We start from the raw sequence: 21,688 nt of genomic DNA, 5'->3' as shown, positions 1-21,688 counted from the left end.
ATCAGACCACTTTCACATGGTCACGTTACAAGACGTAATCCCACTGCTCAAATAGCAAGACTACATGACAACGTTAGATCTAAAAGATGCGTACTTCCATATACCAATACATCCTTCACACAGGAAATACCTAAGGTTCGTATTCCAAGGAATACATTACCAATTCAAAGTGTTGCCATTCGAAATAACAACTGCGCCAATAGTTTTTACAAAATGCCTGGCAGTAGTAGCTGCACATATCAGAAGGCAGCAGATACATGTATTCCCGTACTTAGACGACTGGTTAATCAAAACCAACACGCTAAAACAGTGTTCACAGCACACAAAATATGTCATACAAACCCTTCACAGGCTAGGTTTCTCCATCAACTACGCGAAGTCACACCTGTTGCCGTGTCAAACGCAGCAATACTTAGGAGCGACAATCAACACAGCAAAAGGGATTGCCACTCCAAGTCCACAACGGGTTCAAACATTTCACAAAGTAATACAGGCCATGTATCCAACACAAAAGATACAAGTCAGAATGGTAATGAAACTACTAGGCATGATGTCTTCATGCATAGCCATTGTCCCAAACGCAAGATTGCACATGCGGCCCTTACAACAGTGCCTAGCATCACAATGGTCACAAGCACAGGGTCAACTTCTAGATCTGGTGTTGATAGACCGCCAAACATACATCTCGCTTCTATGGTGGAACAGTACAAACTTAAACCATGGGCGGCCTTTCCAAGACCCAGTGCCACAATACGTCATAACAACAGATGCTTCCATGACAGGGTGGGGAGCACACCTCAATCAACACAGCATCCAAGGACAATGGGACATACATCAGAGACAGTTTCACATAAATCACTTGGAAATGTTAGCAGTATTTCTAGCGCTAAAAGCATTTCAACCCATAATAACCAAAAAATACATTCTTGTCAAAACAGACAACATGACAAAAATGTATTATCTAAACAAACAAGGAGGGACACACTAGACACAGTTGTGCCTCCTCACACAAAAAATATGGCATTGGGCGATTCACAACCACATTCGCCTAATAGCACAATTTATTCCAGGGATTCAGAACCAGTTGGCAGACAATCTCTCTCGAGATCACCAACAAACCCACGAATGGGAAATTCACCCCCAAATACTAAACAATTACTTTCAAATTTGGGGGACACCTCAAATAGATCTATTTGCAACAAAGGAAAACTCAAAATGCCAAAACTTCGCATCCAGGTACCCACAAGATCAATCCCAAGGCAATGCTCTATGGATGAACTGGTCCGGGATCTTTGCATACGCTTTTCCCCCTCTCCCTCTCCTTCCATATGTAGTAAACAAATTGAGTCAAAACAAACTCAAACTCATACTAATATCACCAACATGGGCAAGGCAACCTTGGTACACGACACTACTAGACCTATCAGTAGTACCTCATGTCAAACTACCCAACAAGCCAGATCTGTTAACACAACACAATCAACAGATCAGACATCCAAATCCAGCATCTTTGAATCTAGCAATTTGGCTCCTGAAATCCTAGAATTCGGACACTTACACCTCACACAAGAATGTATGGAGGTCATAAAACAAGCTAGGAAACCTACCACTAGACACTGCTACGCAAACAAGTGGAAAAGATTCGTGTATTACTGCCAGAATAATCAAATTCAGCCGTTACACGCATCTCCGAAGGATATAGTAGGATATTTACTACATTTGCAAAAATCAAATCTAGCTTTCTCTTCCATAAAGATACATCTCACCGCAATATCAGCTTACCTACAAATTACTCATTCAACTTCACTATTTAGAATACCAGTCATTAAAGCGTTTATGGAAGGCTTAAAGAGAATCATACCACCAAGAACACCACCTGTTCCTTCATGGAACCTCAACATTGTCTTAACAAGACTCATGGGTCCACCTTTCGAGCCCATGCATTCTTGTGAAATGCAATACTTAACGTGGAAAGTTGCATTTTTGATTGCCATCACATCTCTAAGAAGAGTGAGCGAGATTCAAGCATTTACCATACAGGAACCATTTATTCAGATACATAAAAATAAAGTAGTTCTAAGAACAAATCCCAAATTTTTACCAAAGGTTATCTCACCGTTCCACTTAAATCAAACGGTAGAATTACCAGTGTTCTTCCCACAACCAGACTCTGTAGCTGAAAGAGCACTACATACATTAGACATCAAAAGAGCACTAATGTACTACATTGACAGAACAAAACTAATTAGAAAAACGAAACAAATATTTATTGCCTTTCAAAAACCTCATACAGGAAATCCAATTTCAAAACAAGGCATTGCTAGGTGGATAGTTAAGTGTATTCAAACCTGCTATCTTAAAGCAAAAAGAGAGCTGCCTATTACACCAAAGGCACACTCAACCAGAAAGAAAGGGGCTACCATGGCTTTTCTAGGAAATATTCCAATGAACGAAATATGTAAGGCAGCAACATGGTCTACGCCTCATACATTTACCAAGCACTACTGTGTAGATGTGTTAACTGCACAACAAGCCACAGTAGGTCAGGCTGTACTAAGAACATTATTTCAAACTACTTCAACTCCTACAGGCTGAACCACCGCTTTTGGGGAGATAACTGCTTACTAGTCTATGCACAGCATGTGTATCTGCAGCTACACATGCCATCGAACGGAAAATGTCACTTACCCAGTGTGCATCTGTTCGTGGCATGAGTCGCTGCAGATTCACATGCGCCCACCCACCTCCCCGGGAGCCTGTAGCCGTTTAGAAGTAGATCCTGAACATTTGTACATTTGTAAATATATTACTTTAACCTTTATTATGTACATACGTATTCATTCCATTGCATGGGCACTATTACTAACATACACAACTCCTACCTCACCCTCTGCGGGGAAAACAATCTAAGATGGAGTCGACGCCCATGCGCAATGGAATCGAAAGGGGAGGAGTCCCTCGGTCTCGTGACTCAAAGACTTCTTCGAAGAAAAACAACTTGTAACACTCCGAGCCCAACACCAGACGGCGGACTGTGCACAGCATGTGAATCTGCAGCGACTCATGCCACGAACAGATGTACACTGGGTAAGTGACATTTTCCATATACATACACACACGCATGAATATACACACATATGCACATACAATACATAATTAGAACCATGGGTAAAATATACTTAGTCAAACAGGTTTAAAGAGTGTTTGTGTATTTTATTGTTATGACATAGTAGCAATATATATTTTCTAAAGAAACTATACATAACTAGAAATTAACCTAATCTGAAAAAAAACATTTATCAACATAGGCATATGCAGTTCATAGTTGTTTGAATATGGTGGTTATGAAGGAAAGAGCCAACTCTTGAGTAGTTTTCTGAAGACAAGAAAGTTATCTGTGGCTCTTATATTTGGGGGTAATGAATTCCATAGTTTGGCTGCTTGAACGGAGAAGGATGTACCACCTATAGTCTTTTTTGTATGGTGGTGTTCTAAGATGGGGTGCCAATCTTGAGCGGAGGTTTCTTTGTTGGATGTATTTGTTTATTTTGCTAAATGATAAAAAGCGGTCCTGTTCCATGTATAGCTTTGTGGGTGATACAAAGCAGCTTGAAAGTGCATCTTCTGGCAACGTGTAACCAGTGTAGTGCTCTCAAGGCAGGGGAGATGTGGGCTTGCAGCTTTACATGTAATAGTAGCCTGGCTGCAGAATTCTGGATACGTTGTAGTTTTTTTTATAACAGATAGAGATGATCCATGGTAGAGGCCATTGGCATAATCCAGTTTGGATAGTACAAGCGAGATAGTAGCTTGCATCTTGTGTGGAAATCCGAGGTGGGGGAAGATGCGTCGTAAAGTCTTCAAGGTGAGGAAGCTTGTTCGTGCTAATTTGTCCACTTGGGCATTCATAGTTAACTTGGAATCCATGGTGATTCCTAGGTTTTTAACTTCCTTGGCTAATTGAGGAGGTGGTCCGAGATCGTCAGGCCAGACGCACAGAGGGTCATAACTTTTCCAGTCACCACATATGAGTATTTCTGTTTTGGAGGTATTTAGTTTGAGATGGCTCCAGGTCATCCACTGATTAACGGCTCTGAGGCAACTGAAGATTTGTGAGTTTTCAATGTTTTTGGGGCATTCTAATTTAAGTAGTATTTGTGTGTCATCTGCATAGTTGTAGCATGTGAGATGGAAATCATTGATCAGTTCTGGTAAACATATCATGTAGATGTTGAAAAGCAAAGGTGAGATGATTGACCCTTGGGGGACCCCTGCTTTTGTGGGGTAGGGTTCGGACGAGAAGGGGGGCGCGTGGATGATATTCGATCTTTTTTGAAGATAGGAAGTAATCCAGTCGAGAGCAATCCCTTGTATGCCTGCTTCGTGGAGTCTTTGAATTAGGGTGTCATGGTCAACTGTATCAAAGGCAGCTGAGAGGTCCAAGAGAAGTAGTGCAGCAACTCCATTTCGGTCAACTGTGTTTTTAAGATCATCCCAGATTGCTATGAGTGCCGATTCAGTGCTTCTTCCTGGGCGGAATCCAGTTTGGAAGTCTGAAAGTATAGAATTGTCTTCAATGAATTGTGACATCTGGGCGAATGCTGCTCTTTCTATCAATTTGCCCAGGAAAGGTCAATTTTTTATTGGTATGTAGTTGTTGGGGTCTTGCGGGTCTAGGTTTGTTTTCTTTAATAAAGGTCGTATGTATGCCTTTTTCAGGTCTACAGGAAAAGTTCCTGAAGTTAAAGAGTTGTTGATGATTCTTCTTACAGGTGTGGCAGCAGAAGTAGATAGAAGAATGTTCTTGAAGATTTGTGGTGGGCAAGGGTCAGAAGGGCAACCAGAAGGTCTGCTTGCTTTGACTAAATCCATAAATTCATACTGGGATATTTGTTTGAAGGACTGTAGAGGTTGGGTTGGTTTATTCTTAGAGGGTATTTTAGGAAAGGGGTTGGTGCTGATGGTTTTCTTCTGTTTTAAATAGGAGTCCAATGTGTCTGCCTTCGTTGTGTAGTGAGTTGCCAATTTGTTTGTGAAATCTTGAGTAGTGGGATGACTTCCTTCCATGCATGTAGGTTTTTGAAATTCATTGAGAATTTTATAAAATTCATTGGTTGTAGACTGAGCATTTTGAATTCTGTCTGAGTACTACCTTTTTTTTAGCTTTTTTGATTGATGATGTGTATATCCTGTTAAGTTTGTGTAGCTGCAGTTTGTCTTGACTGTTGTTTGTTTTGAGCCAGGTCTGCTGCAACTTTCTGATTTGTTGCTTTATCTTTTTAAGTTCTGTGTTTCTCCAAGATGTTGGTTTTCTTTTGTCGTGTTTAGTTTTTCTGAGTGGTATTAGGATACCATAAGCTTCCTGTAGACACTCATAAAGTTTTGGCACAGACTTAATTGTATTTAGATCTGTGTTGGCTGTTAGTTGTGTTTCTAAGTCATCCAAATTGATTTTGCTCCATGGTCGATAGGTGAATGTATGTAAGTAGTTGTGGGGTGTGTTGATTTGTGGAATTGTATGTCGGAAAGTTATCAAATGGTGGTCTAACCAAGTGATTGGCGTGATGCTATGAATAGTAACTAGTTCAAGCTTAGCAAAAATGACATCTAGGATGTGACCAGCGATGTGTGTGGGATTGTGTACAATCTGATGTAGGTTCAATGCGACTAGGCCAGTGGTGATAGCTTTTGGATGGGGCATATTGGGTTTGTCAATCCAAATGTTTAGTTCCCCAAGAATGCATAGGTTGGAGTATAGTGTAATAAGGTTTGAGACTGTGTCTAGAAAAGCATCTGGGAATGTGGAGTTGTTTGGTGGAGGTCTGTAAAGGAGGAGAAAGTTACAGGAGGAAGTTGGAGTAGGGTGGCATCTGGTAAGGAGGACTTCACAACCTTGTATGGAGATGTTGTCTGTTTTACTGAGGTTCAATGCCTGTTTGAATATAATAGCCAGTCCACCTCCTCTCTTGCCTATATGGTTTTGTGTGATGGTTTGATAGCCTGGAGGAATGGCTTTGTGCAACACTGGGGCCATCTCCCAACCAGGATTCAGTTATGAATAGTAAGTCAGGTTGTGTGTCTGTGAGCAGGTCGTAGATGTGGTGCTTGTTTTTTGAGAGTGATCGAGCATTTATGAGCTGGCAGTTTAGAAAAGGTGTGTTAGTGGTAGTGTTGTTTTGTTTAGGAAAAGGGTAAGTAGTATAATGTGAGCTTGAAGCAGGAGTGTTGCTAGTTGTGATAACTGTTTGAGGCTCACAATAGTCTTGCTTTTCAATATAGTGTTCCTCTTCCAGCAGGTTAAGGAGGCATTTTGGTGGGTCTGTGTGTGTGGGTGGTGGACTCGGTGGCTGAGAGAGCCATGAGGAGTGTACTGTTTTTTGTAGGGTAGTTTTATTATGTAAAAGACAAGGGGATGCGAGGTTGCTACGAGTGGCATGTTTATTTTGTTTGCGTTTGTTTAGTGTGGATGGAGTGTGGGTTAGGGGTGGTGGAGGAGCATGTGGATCATGATGTAAGGCTCTAAATTGTGCAATGGAGGAGAGGCGAGTGAATGAAAATTGCTGGGTTGGGGTGCTTGTGGTAGGTGTTTGTGAAGAGTGAGAAAGTAGGGGTGGAGATAGGATGGAATTTGTATTCTTTGTGTAGTCCTGAGGGTGGGAGTGGGTATGACGATAAGTGTAATGTAAGTTTGTGTTGCTTTCATGTGCTGATGTTTGTGGTCGGTATTGTTTTTTTGGAATAGTGAGAGGGGATATTGGTGTAGTTGTTTTTGGTGAGGGATTTGTATGTGAGTTCGTGCTGGTGAGTGGAATTTGAGTGTTAGATGGGGTGTTGATGTGTTTTGGAGATGAATGTACGAAGTGTGTAAGAGTTGATGGATGTGTGTCAGGGGAGTTAGTGTTAGTTGCGATGACTGGAAGAGGTAATATGTGTGGTAGAGTGAAATGTGGGGATTGTATGGTTGTGTGTAATTGGTGAAGAGAGGGGAAGAGTGTTTGTAGATGGTGTGTTTGAAGGCAGGGATAGGGCATTGTTATGATGACAGGTGGTCTGTGTGGAGCAGATAGTGGATAGTGTTGTTGTTTATTATGAGCAGAGAGAGTGTATCTGGAAGACTGAGAGAAATGTATACTGTAGTTTTGTGTTGTGTGGGTGATGGCAGGTTGTGTTAGTGGGAGTGGACAGAGTAGTGTTTGCTGTGAGAATGAAAGTGTTTGACTGTTGTAGTTGTGGGGGATATGTGTATATGTGTTGTATAAAGGGTATTGTGTTGGGTGATGGGGCAATGCAATCTGTCTGTGGTCAGTTTGTGATGCATGAGTTGGATGCCTTTGTAGAATATGTGTTTGCATGTTGAGGGATGTGTAGGGGCTGGAACCATTCTTGGTCCACTGAGAATTGGGAAACATTTCAGGCCCTAGGCCCTAGTCCCTACCTGTCCTGAACAGGCCCAAACAGGCAGCTGCCCTTGTCCTCTCCGCCCTTGTCCTCTCCGCCCTTGTCCTCTCCGCCCTTGTCCTCTCCGCCCGGGCTGAGACGCCCTGAGTCCTAGCCTTCAATAGCCCTACTGGCCAATAAGAAGCTGGTCCTAACCCTAGCCAATACAATTTCAAGCCCTGATTCAAACAACTAATGGGAGACCCAGCCCTAATCACCAATCATAGTCCTATTCTTGACCACCAATCACAGCCCCAGCCCTAAAACCAGCAACCAATCAGAATCTCAGCCATATCCACCAATCACAGCCCTAGAACCAACAGCCAATCAGATTCTCAGCCCTATCCACCAATCACAGCCCTAGAACCAACAGCCAATCAGAATCTCAGCCCTAGAACCAACAGCCAATCAGATTCCCAGCCCTATCCACCAATCATAACCCCAGCCCTGGAGCCAGCAACCAATGAAAGACCTTCTCCCCACAACCTATCACAACAACATATGCAACAACCAATAGGAACTTATATAAGGAGCAAGTTAACTGAAGTCCAGTCCCTGTGGTCAGGGGGAAAGGCAACTGCTGCGCTATTTACAATCTCCTTGGATACAGACAGGCTGAATCCACACTTCCAAGCTAGCAGAGTCTACTTTCCAGGTAAGGGAGAGATTGTTTAAGAAACTAACACTGGAATACTGCTGGGCACGCACTCTGAAATCGGGCTTTTTTTAAAGGCAAAAATACAGGGGGGCAGACAGTTTGTAAGCACAATTTAAATCACAGCAACAGATTAAAACAGTCTCCTAAAAACACACTCTGCAAGATGTATGTAGTCTTTTTACTTATAAGAGAAAAGGGGGTGGGGTGCCACAAACTAGCAAGGCAATTCACACAGTCACAGCAAAAACGAATTAAAAAAAACAACACTTTAAAAGAGGCCAGGCTGCCTGAAACACAGAGAGTCCACAGTAAAACAGACACAGGTAGCTGAAATAAACACTTTTGAACAAATAATACTATTTACCCAGAAAAATCTCAGGGCTCCTTACCTAGGTCTTTTTGCAATCCTTGAACACTGGGCTGTATCAGGACACAGGGGAGATGCACAGAGGCTCACAAAATGGAGGTGGCTGTCTTGGGCTTCCCTCCACAGACTTAAGGGGCCAAAGCAGGTGTGGGGGGCGGGTCTCAGGTGCAGCAGGGACTCAGGAAGCCAATCAGCTAAGTCCAGTCCCTGTGGTCAGGGGGAAAGGCAACTGCTGCTCTATTCACAATCTCCTTGGATACAGACAGACTGAATCCACACTTCCAAGCTAGCAGAGTCTACTTTCCAGGTAAGGGAGAGATTGTTTAAGAAACAAACACTGGAATACTGCTGGCCACGCACTCTGAAATCGGGCTTTTTTTAAAAAGCAAAAATACAGGGGGGCAGACAGTTTTTAAGCACAATTTAAATCACAGAAACAGATTAATACAGTCTCCTAAAAACACACTCTGCAAGATGTATGTAGCCTTGTGATGATGAATTTAGTGAAGAACGAAAGTTGAAAAGATAGAGAATTGTAAACCAAAGATACTGAAGTCCTGATTGGGCATATGTAACTACCAACGATTGGCAAGAGGAATTTTTGAGTTTTTGTTTTGATCAAGACATTCTAGGTCAATATTCTGGTACGTGAAAAGAACTGATGAACTGAACTGTTTAGAAACTCAAATTAAGAACGTACAAAGAAAGAGACTGTTGACATTATTTTACCGGAAAATACTGTGATAACTTGATTTTGACAAGCTGCTAAACTGATTTTGACAACTTTACTGATTTTTTTTTTTACAAAAGAAGGTTCTGAAAATAAGACTGAAAGCTGTAAATAATTGCTGAATAAGATTGCAGATTGTTTTGATGTTTGCTGCATAGCTTTATATACATTTATTTGCTTTTACTTTCTGATTCTATACAGATCATGAGCAACATTAATCAGCAGAATCGAAGGAATAGGTGCTGTAAAAACATGGGTATTGGTTTCGCAATTGTTTGTGTGATAATATGCCTTATATTGATTGTGTGTGTGTGACTGTTTTCGATAAGAATGAGGCCAACCATACCACAGCTATAGAGACAACTACTACGCTTTAAGAATTGGATAGGTTTAGGTTTGATGAAAAATACCTGCACTTAGACAACACAGGGAGAACTTTCTTCTAATGTTTTCTATTGCTTATAGCGTGAGTATGTTAACTCATTGGATAAAGAGTGTTATATTTGTACACAGATTCCAGCCTCTATTGAGGCGGGAATAACCCATCAGAGTCTGCCGCTAACATATGGCATAAGTTGTAGTCTGTTACTAACAAGATTCTATAACCAGGAGTATATCCAATATTTCTACTCCAACTTCTGTGTAGTGTTTTCTTTTGTTCCTATAATTAGGGATCTTAATAAGGTAGCTATGAACAATAATATAGTAATAATGAGGTATTTTGTTGAGCCTAGATTAATATTTGGGACCATTTATGCTCATAAAAATAACCTACCCTATTTACTTGCACCTTTTAGAAAATAGTTTTTTAGAATACACAGAAGAAAGGAGAAGGTCAGTGAAGGCTAAGGTAGATAAGGGATTAGTTTCATGTAGAGTCTGGGAATGACTATACATTTGCTGACATTACTAAACAAGGGAAACTAACTTTAGACGCACAATATGTAGGAAAGCTTTGTATAAATGGGCCACAAACCAGGGTTGATAAAAATATTTGTGGGAACGAGTGAATGTAGACGTGTGTTTGTTTGAGTATAAGTGTACATTTATGTTGGATGGTCAACACCCGGCAGTGCCTGGAATTTATCACATCTGTGGGAAAAATGCATATTACCGTCTTCCTAGAGGATGGTATGGCACATGTTATTTGGGGATAGTGTTCCCGAAAATGTACTGACGAGTAAATTTCCTAAAATGACTGAATTACAACACGAGACAAAAGCGAGAATCAATTTCTAGCATTGTTGGAGACATATTTGGAGCAATAATTCCTTCAGTAGGAGTTGTTCAGAATGCCAATAAAATTTGACGTTTGTCTACAGTTGTGGATAACATGCTGACAGGTTATTCAGGGGCCATTATCCTTTTGGATACAGCGATGGCTGCTGTAAGAACTAAGATTCTTCAGAACCGCCTTAGACATCCTCTTAGCAAAAGAGGGTGGAGCATGTAAATTGTTAGGTCCACATCATTGATGTTCATACATTCTGGACAACAGTAAAACAATCAGAGGCTTTATTAACAATATAACCAGAGATAAAACTGATTTAAAAGAACTGAACTCACTGTTTGGGGAAAAGTTTGAAAAGGATTTGCATCTGTGGGGAATTAGTTTGGCAACCTGGGAAAAGGAATCTTAATAAAAACAAGGGATTTCAATTATTGTCATTTGTCTTATTGAAATATGGGGAATATATAAATTGTATAATCTGATCAAGAAGAATACATTGAAAAAGAAACAGAGGAGGGTGGGAATTAGAATGGAAATATTATTTAGGGAAAATTAAAGGAGAAAAAGAATGAATAGAAATGTGCGAGAATCAAAATTTTAGAAAACGTATAGCAAAATAAATAAATGTATTCGAAATGTAGGTATGATGACATAGTCATCAGAGGAGGGATTGTGAGCACTGAAATTAATGTTATTGATTTTTACATGTATTCCTGTGTTTGACTTAACATATAAGATGTAATTAGCATAGAAAATAACGTTTGACTCATAATGTGCCTACTTGATTGGCCACCATTATGTATGGGATTGTTAACTAATAATGTATTAATATGAGTTAAAATTTTATTTGTGATTGAAAATGCATTACTCTGTCATACTTGCAGCTAACTAGTATGAACTTTGTGTTGTTGCAAAGGCCTCAAGTTTTAACAAGGCCATGGACAAAGTATCTGCCAAAGCACTGTAAACTGATGCGTTAATAGAACGATCTCATGTCCAATGTATAACAAGTTCTTTGTCTGAATCTCAAACTTGTTTGGAGATTGTATTGATGAAATGTATTTCTTTCGAGGACGTGTTGAATAACCCAATAATGTTTCTACATCCCTGTAACTGTTGATTTGTAGCATATTTGGTAATGGAGAAGAACAATGAACTCTGATGATGAACGCAAGGATCCACAAGTTGATTCTTATTATATCGCCTGAATGTACACAAACGGAGAAGAACCAATCATCTATGTGCAGATGTCAGTCTTGTATATTTTTCTGCTATCTAATGTTTTTGTAATTGGATAATTTTCTTCGCCTGATGTTTCTGACCAATAGCAGATGTGTGCGAGCTTTAATTTAACAACTTAGTGCTGTGAGTGGAGAGTGCATTCTTGGTATGACTTGTCACTTTGACACTTCGTGCCTTACCAGTTGGTCTACTGACATTCTGATACTTAATTTTTTTTTTCTGAATTTACCCTGCCTGTTCAATGCTGACCTTGAGGTTTAGTGATCTTATAGTCCAAAGTTTAAACTGCCACCCCTTCCCAAAATCCTCTGTCCTGATGTCCACCTGAAGAAGCTTATTCTGTTTGCTGATTCTTCAGCATAGGTAATATCAACAAATTGTGCAATGTTGTTTGTCTTTTGTTTTTCAAGTACCAACTGCTGTTTTGATAGTGCCGTAGCTAGATGTTTTCTAAATTTGGGTTGATAAAACATTTGCACGAAGCCCAACATGCCGATGCTAATCTGTTGTTAGTGAGGTGTTACCTTTCTCATTTATGACTTGATGCTATTCTGTTGCTGAACAAATGTATGCCATTTCTCTCGCTCAGATATTGTTGTTATTACTTTGCATGATCTCTATTGAAATCATTGTGATTATAGCTCTGTTTGAATTGAGATTCTTTAGGAGATTTGGTCAGCCTTACCTGAACCTGTCCTACAAATCAAGACATTATCCTTATGTCACTCTGTCCTCGTCCCAGTTTTACCTATGAGGTGGCTCCACCTCCTCCAGGAGAAAAGAAAAGGAAGTTAGCAAAATCTCTCCCACCCAGTATAATAAAATCTAGTTCCCGAAAGGCTGCTGCCTCTTTTCTTTCTCCTGCCTTCATGTCTGGAACAAGGTCATGACAGGCAAAGCTTGATATGGAAACCCAACCCAGCAATGGAAATGACTCTTGCCTGGCTTGGATTCCCAATTGCTTCCTCCAGTTTTGCTGTATGCTGGGCAGACCGGTACCTGGGAAGCATGACAAGTCATGCCCACGCTGATGTTAGTGTGCGATCCTTGACAGGATATCTTGGGCCGAACACAGTCTACTGGCATAGTTATTTGGTCATTTTTACAGCAAAGGTTTCACTTCATTGGTACCAACTGAACACCCCAATACTGCAGTAATCAACAGAAAGCTGACCAATCAACTTTTTTATTTTTCTTTTTTTTCTTTTTTTTAGGTCAAGCCTAGGCAGCGCGCATGTGTTCTCTCTTGACATGCTGTAATCTACCCTGTGGGCTTTCACCATGCCCAGCACACGCCCATCACTTTAAATGTTTCCTTGGCCTGGCTTTTAGAATTCTTTTGGCTTGTTAGGTATATGCTGTAGGTTTGTCCAACCCTGAGGCTGTTTTGTTAAAGCCTTGGAGACTGACTGTGTTACTTGGATTATTGCACAATCGACCATATACCTTAGTGTTGGTGCACTACTTTTTTCTTTTGCCTCTTCGCGCTGTAGGAGGTATGTTGTTTCTTCCTCTGGCATCTTGCCATGGCATGTTGTTTCTTCCCCTGGCATCTCGACGTTTCTTTATGACAAAAGCTGCAAGCTAGAGTTCAACCAGAAAATTTGAGCACTTTGTATTAGCACCGATTAAATGTAGACCCCATCCCTAAATTCTTCCCAAGTTTAGCAGTTGAAAAATATACAAACTGGTACCTTTTTAAATACAAAAAACACAAGGGAAACCCTCAATGCTGCTCTCCCTAGCACAGCTGGAGAGCTGATACTACAATATTCATTGCACTTGGGAAACTCGCCCCATAATGCTTTGTGGGGCATTCCTTTTACAACACATTTTTGCCCAAAACTCAGCCTGTGGTGGTTCTAGGACAATGGGGCCACCACAAAAACATTCAGCACAATGTGCTTTGTCCAGCTTATCTTCTGGGTCACCATACTAAGTTGGGTGGGGGGGGCACACAATCATAACCTCCCCAACCATTCAATATCTTTTTAAGCTCTCTCATGGCTGGAGCTTTTGCTTTACAGCTGGGATTAGTTTATGTCTAAGAGCCTTGTTTGTAATAATATTGTAGCAGGCTTGCTAGGCTTGCAAATGTGTTAAGCACTATGCTCTCTAAGGGCTGAATATATGGCTACACAGCAATGCTCTGTGTCCTTCTCTTTTCGTGTGTTTATGCCCTCAAGGGGTTGACTATATAGTTACATCTAAATCTTATAGGAAGTGGAGAGGGAAAATAACCTGTCCTACAGAACTGTTCATGTAAACCTAACAGAAGCCCTGCCCTAATCTACAAGGTTAACTCTCCAAAAGGACCTGGAAACTGTTCAGTTTCCTATGAAAACCCTCACCCACCAGGGTTACCCCTAAGTTGCATTCTTCAGCATCGGATCCATCCCGTTCCGCTGCAGAATGAGGCATGCTGTGACCAACGGATTACGTGGGAGCACTTATTATCTAATCCACTATGATGGTATATGAATAGGAGTGGGGGAGTCATAAAAACACTAAAAATACCTGCCTCCCATGAGAACCAAAGTTTTAATAGCTGTTCTAGTGGCTGTATGTTTAAAAGTGTGGTGAGTGGAGGGGTGGGGGGGTTTGTACCTGCCTTTACAGTATGAGGTCTACATGTTTCAAGCCTCCTCCTAGGCTTTTCATCAAGACCAGGAGTGACTCCCCGGTGCCCCTCCTTACACAAATAAAAGGGCCAATACTCACCTAATGTGTTTATATAGAAAGAATGCTGCACCTATTTATAGGTAGGTTTTGGTATATAAATTCCTGTAATTCATAAAAAGAGAGTTAGCCTGCCCATGGCAGTGTTTTTAATGCTTACACACCAAAAGACTGTGCTTCTAATTTGCATATCTCACCCTCAAACACGAAATTCACTTGTGATAGAAAAATAAGAGAGGGTAATAGTACTCAGTGATTCCTGTGCCTCCAAAGTCACACAATATATAACGCAAAAATAATGTGGACACTTAACATGCATATCAGATTCTAGATAGTATCATGGATCCTCAGTTTTCCTACACCAGGATCTCTCCGAGTAGATGCCCTATCTCTACTGTGGTGTCACTGGCTCCTTTACTCATTTCCTCCTTTTCCTTTCATACCGCAGGAGCCTCTCATAATAATTAGAGAAGAAGCTGATGAAGTCATAGTGATGCTCCCCTTCTGGCCATGCTACTCCTGGCTTCCTCTGAAATGGCGGTAGGCTAATTCCTCTTTGCACACTCTGAGGCGTTTCCCTCTATCAAAACTTTCTGTGTCATTCTGGTGGTTGAGCGGCCAGGATCCCAGAAAACGTGGCCCAGCTGTTACAGGGCTCCTAACACCCATCTACTTTATCTTCGTATTCTAAGCACTGGCGAGTGTCTCATCTGTGGTGGAAATGTCAAACTCTCTCCCTTCTATCCTGCACCATTTTGCCTGTTCTCGGGTTCGATCAAAATGTGTCTATATCCGTTCTCAAGATCTCAATAGGCTGACATTCGATCATTTAAAGAACCATGTGGAGGGTTTGGTAATTATTATCAGCTTGCCGATAGACTTCCTAAAAGGTTTAGAATTTGTAGACCAGTAAGCGCGGAGTTCAAAATCCTCCAGTGCCAGTTTGGGACCTTCCACTACTGTTAAGTGTTCTGGAATAAGTGCCTTTGAACCCTTAAACACTGTAGACCTTAAATGTATGACTATGAAAGTTTAATTTCTAGTCGCTATAACTTCTGATCGGACTGGAAAGTTGGGAACATTCTGTGTAAACCCGTGTTTTTTTTATGTGGGATGATGACATAGTTTTGAGGCTTAATCCTGTTTTTATTCCCAAAGCTCTTTCTAGTCTTAACAGAGAACAGGGCATTTTCTTACTTTCTTTTCTTCTGCAGCTTCTGTAGAAAGTAGGATTCTACATCCCTTGGCTGTCAAGCAAGCCCTATCCATATATTTGGACAGATGTAAGACTTTTAGGAAGACAGACCAGTCGTTATTACTCTTGCTAACTTCCTGTTTCATGGAGGAGGTGGAGTCATCTCATAAGTAATTACCGTGACAAGGACTTTTGGATAACTAATATTACCTGTAATTAACCAGGCATGAATTTATTGTAGCAAAAAGTTTCAGAACCTGGAAACTGGTAGTGTAAGGGCAAATCTGGAATGTTGGGTCACCCTACTTATAGATGATTTTCCAGTTGTTAGTAACTGGACTGTTTTCCACTCCTTTGGAGTCATAAGTAGCATTCAGTAGACAATAGAAGTGCAGCTCATGTGTAGTTCATACATCACCTTTGACAACGGGTAACAGGGAGGTTTATATATTGAAAAATAGAAACCAGGGTAATTGTAGACCTGCTAACTTGTGAAACCAAATCCCCATGTGATGAAGGGATTGGAGCTGGGACTTGGTGTCAAGCACAGCATGAGGCCCTCCAGCACCTAAAACAAAAAGCTTCTGAGCCTGCCGCAAATGTCCTGGGGAGGTTTTAAACTCGACTATGGACATCAGCTGGGCAGACCCGCCAAACAATTAGCTGGAAACATGGTCTCTGCATGCATTTCCAGCTAATTGTGTGCACACTGCATCAGCTCCTCGCAGGGGGACTGTATGAAGGGAGCCAAAAGTGTGTGAGGATAGTGGCACTGTGTGAGTTGGAAGGCTTGTAATTGCTTTTCCCCCCTTAAAATAAATTGAAGTGGGGGAATGGGTCGATGTAAGAGGAATGCGCTAAATTAAGGAAACTTGACTTTAGGAGGATCACGAGTCACCCAGCTAAATTGGGAATCTTGGTATAAATGCATGATGTCACTTGTAAGTACTCTCTGTTGACAATTGCCCATCTACAATTCTGTGCTGCATATTTGCATACAGGCCAACATTTGAGACGCAGCAATAGTGAGATTTGCAGAAATATTGTAATTGCATTTGCACATCATTAATTTGCATTACTGTGGTGCGTTTTAAGCCGGAGAAAACTAGTATTAGATATCAAATTCGTCAAAGTAAATGAGGAGTGTTGGTATGCTTGGCAAACGGCCACCCACTGATACTCTCCCCATACATGTCAACACTGATAATTGAGTTGGTAGAATCACACGGATGGCCTTCAATTACCTGTCTACCATAGGTTTATGCTGCTTCACAGGGTATGGAAGACCGTGAGTTCCATATGCATTCCATTTCTATGATACTTCCCTTGAGTGTCTGAAGATTAATGGGAGGCAGTGAATCCGTGACTGCTATTGCTCTTAACTTCGAGCCTGGTTTTTCATGCTCAGACTATAGAGGGGTGAATACCTTGGTTTTGAACTCCGTGCTCAAGTTAATGGCTTTTAAAGAGCCTTCCACAATAACAATACACTTTTGGTATTGCTTTAAAAACGGATTGCAGCCATGCCAACTTTGAAATGAGGGTGGGAAATTAATTTAGGGAAAACCCAGCATGAGGACTAAATGTATAATAATAAAAAAAAATACTTGAATAAAAAAAAGACTAATTGGATAGCTGGAAATACGAAACTTTAGAGCTCTAGTTGCTGATAACTGTTTACTTGATCATTCCTGCCTTTAGACTTGATAGAAGAGGTTGGTTAACTTGCGTAATTCTGTGTTGCTGAATTATCTAAGAATTCCTCAAGATTATTCTTGAATTATGCAAGAAGAGTAATTCTGCGTTTAGTGCTATTTCTTGGTGCAAAAGTGCCCCACTGTGTCCAAAATGGACACAAGAATTCCTTTTGCTCTAAGAAATAGCATTAAATGTAGCAGAACACAAATAGCGAGCAGACGGTCGCACTTGCTAAATGTGCTCTTGGGGTAGAATTTCCCCCCAACTTGCTAATGGCATTTAGCCCTATATTCTATATCCCAAATGGATGTGATGATGCATTTTGCAATAAGAAACAGCACTAAATGCAGCAGAAAATTAATAATGAGCACGAGCAGCCGCTCACTCTTGCTAAATGTGCTCTTGCAATAGGATTTTTCCCCCGAATTTCTCTTAATCACGCAGGAGTAATCACATAATTATCAGTAATTCCGCGCAAAGAGTAATGCAAAATTACTCTTAATATGCCCTGGCCTAGAATCAGGCTCTGTTAAAAAAAAATGCACATAATTACTTGATGATCACAAATGCTACGACCTGTAAATAAAGTCAGAAACTTTTCAGTTTAGTGTGGCGAACCTAATTTGTGGGGGGCATATCATTATTTTCCCCTATTTTTCTTCTAGATCTATTTAATATGCAGCCTCTGTTATTGTTTATGAGTGAGTAACCCTCGAAAGATAAATGTATAATAATCATTGGCCTTTTCTCTACAAGTAGATGCTGCCTGCAAACCGTGTGGCTGGCACACACGTAGTTACTGAGATCAGCTTCTCCACTTGGTAAAGTGATGTTATCCTGGGTAAACTAAATTACCTTACTCCAACTGCATTTTCTTAGCAGCAGAATTAGGGAGCTCCTAGACATGATTACGTTTACAGTGTTGTTGAGACAGGAATGTCTCCTACATGGTAAACAGACGTGCACCCAAGCTGCCTAATTTCAAACAAGTCTGGTATCTTGACTATCTTTTGGCCCAGCACCTTTGGGGAGGGCGATGTCCAACATTGAGCCCAATACCCAAAGCCTTGCTCGGAAGTTAAATGGGAGTATCAAACGAGCACCCCATTAGCCACCAAGACTACTGTCTGTGTCCCTGGAACACACATAGAGAAAGGTAGTGACAGCATATGCACAGTGAGTAGTGGTGGCAGTGTACAGTTTCTGAAATCATTATCAAGGAGACAAATCTTTATCATGTTTTCCAGAACTGAGCACAATGCATACTGACCTGCTTGTTCAAAGTCCTTTTTATGTGTTTTGCCCATATGCCTTATTTGCACTTGTGTTATGCCCATACCCTGCATTGACATTGTGTGTGTGTGTTTGTTGAGTGCATATAGTGACTTCTAGCAGAGCTCTATGTTGGTCACAAGTGTTTGTATGCTTCAATTATAAAAGGCAGTGTGATTAGTTTTGAACATGATAACATGGCACATGATGGAGGGTTTAATACAGGCTCCCCAGACAGAGCAAGAGTGCTACATTCAGTTCTAAGCTGGAGAGTATACCCACAGACACCGACGTGTGGAGAAATGCAGACATGGCTGCCTTTAGAAATGTAATATGACCGAAGTAAGAAGGGGTTGTAGATTAGTCCTTCCTGAGTCCTGCCATTTTGGTTGGAGTGCAGTGGGGGCAAGTTAGCAGATTCAATTGTTAGAGCAGGAGAAGTTTCTAGGCAGGGCCTGGGCCTTATGTGTCCCATGAGTGGCCCATCCTGGAAGGCTGACAACAGCCAGATGCAGAGCTTGACGCTCATTGTGCTCATGTTATGGGTACTACTGTATCATCACTATCTGCTGTGAGAGCCATCAGCTTAAACCAAGAATTGTCTGCACTGAAGAAAGAAAGTGAAGTTACAAAAAGGACCCCTCCCCCAAACCAGTTCCTGAACATTAGAATGCGACCCGCATCCTCTGTCTAGAAGATCTGTATACACGTGAGATCTAACCTTTCCTCTTGGTTCCAGCCTGCTTCACTAACCAATGATTAGAATATTATGCAGAGTAAGTAAAGACCTGATGTGATCCAGGACTGGGTATTTCTGATAGCCAGCTTTCCAGAAGCAAAGGGAAATCGCCTGAACCTGCCTGCCTTGCTGGAAAGGTCATGAGCCTGCCTCGGACCTGTGAGCCTGCCTGCTTGCTGAGAGGGGAAAAGAAGAGCACCTTCTTCCTTATGAATTGTCTGCCCAAGGAGAAGAACCCTAGTCCAGCAGAAGAACACTCAGAAGAACCAGTAGGCCCAAGGAAGTGTGTCTGGAGCCGAACTGCATAAACCTTGTCGGGGTCCTGACCTCAAAGATCTTGTTCTTGAACAAAGGGTCTCCTGAGTTTCAACTTCTGTGGTCATTGCAGAGGAAGACTTGGATCTTGTGATGGCTTCTCCTTCGCTGTCCCCAAGGGCTGCATCTCAGTGCGCCAACCAGAGGGAATGGATTCCACATCACAAGTGGTGGAGCCATGTGTCCTTTGCCAAGGTTCTGCAAGCATCACTGGCTGGCATTGAGAGGAGGATGTGGAGCTGCAGTGGTGAGCCCCCGTGACTGAGAGTGTGACTGCTTGCTCCGTGCAAAGACAAATTGCACCTGCGCGCTTGGATGATCTGAGTGCGCACTAACAATCATCTAAAACAAATGCCTCAGAAAAATTAATTGTGAACTTGCTAAACAGAAGGGCTTGATGGGACTTTAAGTAATATCTGAAACCCGGATATTAGAACTGCCTAGTGAAGTGTACGGACTGACTTATGGGTTACAGACTGCAGCAAAGGTGCTCCACTTTAGCCAAAGTGAGCCTGCACCTTTGCTTATGCAAAATATTTCTGTTTTACTGTATTGTGAATCCTTTAGGTCCCCTGATGTAGAGCTAATTTTTCCTAAAATCATGTTTTGATGTGATTGAAGTACTCTTTTTTAAAAAAAATTAAATGCACTTGGCTGGACATTTATTTATTGTGGCCATTATGTGATTGTTGAGTTCTCAATCTCCCACACTACCTCCTTGAGATACCTTTGACTGCTTACCTTCACTATCCTCAGAGTCAAGTGCAGTAAGGGTGTAGTTGGCCCAGTTTGCAGCACCATAATAGGATTTGCCCCAGGATATCAGTAGAAAACCACCAGGGTTAGGAACACCTTGTTCCCTGTGGCAACATGAACGATTTCTGACAAGTGTGCAATGTACATGTAAAAAATAACTTGATTTAATAGATTATATGGTGCTCCACATGCCATAATATTGACTAATTAGATATTGAACACCAAAAATGTATTGTCTTGTGGCGCTCTCATGTGAACAGTTTTGGGACATTTTTCCTAAATCTTTGCGATCAGAGTTAGAAAATTATGAATTTTAATTGATATTAACCAATGTAATAAAGTAATAATTGAATCCAATTATAAATGTGTTTTTTTTTTTTTAATGTGTTAATTATCTTGTCACATTCTCAAATTATAATGTCATTTGTTGTGCGACACTCTTGATGGGTTCTTCGATGGCTTGATTTACAGCTTGGTGCTAAAACCGGCTCAATTCTGCTTAAAAATGTGTTAATGGCTCATGTCTAGTACTAATCTGACCAATGAACTGTGCTGTAGTGAAACAACTATGGGCCTTATTTAGAGTTTCCTGAAAGGGATGATCACAAACATGGCTGATATCCCGTCCACCGTATTGAAAGTGCCATAGGCTATAATACAGCTGTAGTACAGTAGACAAGTTAGCTGCTTCGTTTGTGAAGGAGTAGCCAATCTGCCAAACTCCAAGTAAGGACCTCATCTCCTCTGTATTCACACATTCACATTGCTCCTTAGTCTCCTGATGCTGATAGGACTACTTTGCATGCAGAGGCTTCCATAGAAAGTAATACTTCTGTGTTATTTTGTCTGACCTTCCAAAAGGAGACAGCTGCTGCAACCCCTTGAGCATGGGCTCAATCAAGAAAATGGTGGAAGAGAAGATCCCAGGGATTTATGTATTATCTTTGGAAATTGGAAAGAACATTGCAGAGGTAAATTGAGTGGTCCTGGGTGCAAGCTTCATTTTTGTGGGATAGATATACATTAAACAATCACATATTCAATCCCCATTCATAGTTACTGGACATGTGGAGAGATCTATGGAGGCTGCAGACATGCTGAGATTGTTCTACTCTAACCTGCTTTTATTTATTTTTCTCAAGGACATGGAAAACAGCTTCTTCCTGAATGTGAACAAGCAAGTAGCCCAAGTGTGCGAGCAGCTGGCCAAGGATCCCAAATTACAGCAAGGCTACAATGCCATGGGCTTCTCTCAGGGAGGACAGTTCCTGTAAGAGCCAGTATGGCAGACACTTCTCTGTTTTACTAATGGGGAGCAAAACAGATGGGAAAGGGGACCTTTGTGGTTGAATTTTGGACAAGCCTGCTA

At 41.3% G+C, this 21,688-nt stretch overlaps 1 protein-coding gene across 1 annotated transcript in view; it reads left to right on the top strand.

The window, feature by feature from the left end:
* The window catches only part of PPT1 (palmitoyl-protein thioesterase 1), a 97,012-nt gene that overhangs the window by 17,696 nt on the left and 57,628 nt on the right, over positions 1 to 21,688 (top strand). The window contains exons 2-3 of the mRNA XM_069223444.1: positions 21,181 to 21,290; positions 21,462 to 21,589. Of these exons, the coding sequence (XP_069079545.1) occupies positions 21,181 to 21,290; positions 21,462 to 21,589 (238 nt within the window). The remainder of the gene's footprint in view (positions 1 to 21,180; positions 21,291 to 21,461; positions 21,590 to 21,688) is intronic.

This window comes from Pleurodeles waltl, chromosome 3_1 (assembly GCF_031143425.1).
Source record: "Pleurodeles waltl isolate 20211129_DDA chromosome 3_1, aPleWal1.hap1.20221129, whole genome shotgun sequence".
NCBI lineage: Eukaryota > Metazoa > Chordata > Amphibia > Caudata > Salamandridae > Pleurodeles > Pleurodeles waltl.
Note: the sequence above shows the minus strand (reverse complement) of the source record. Positions and strands in the feature narration are given on the sequence as shown.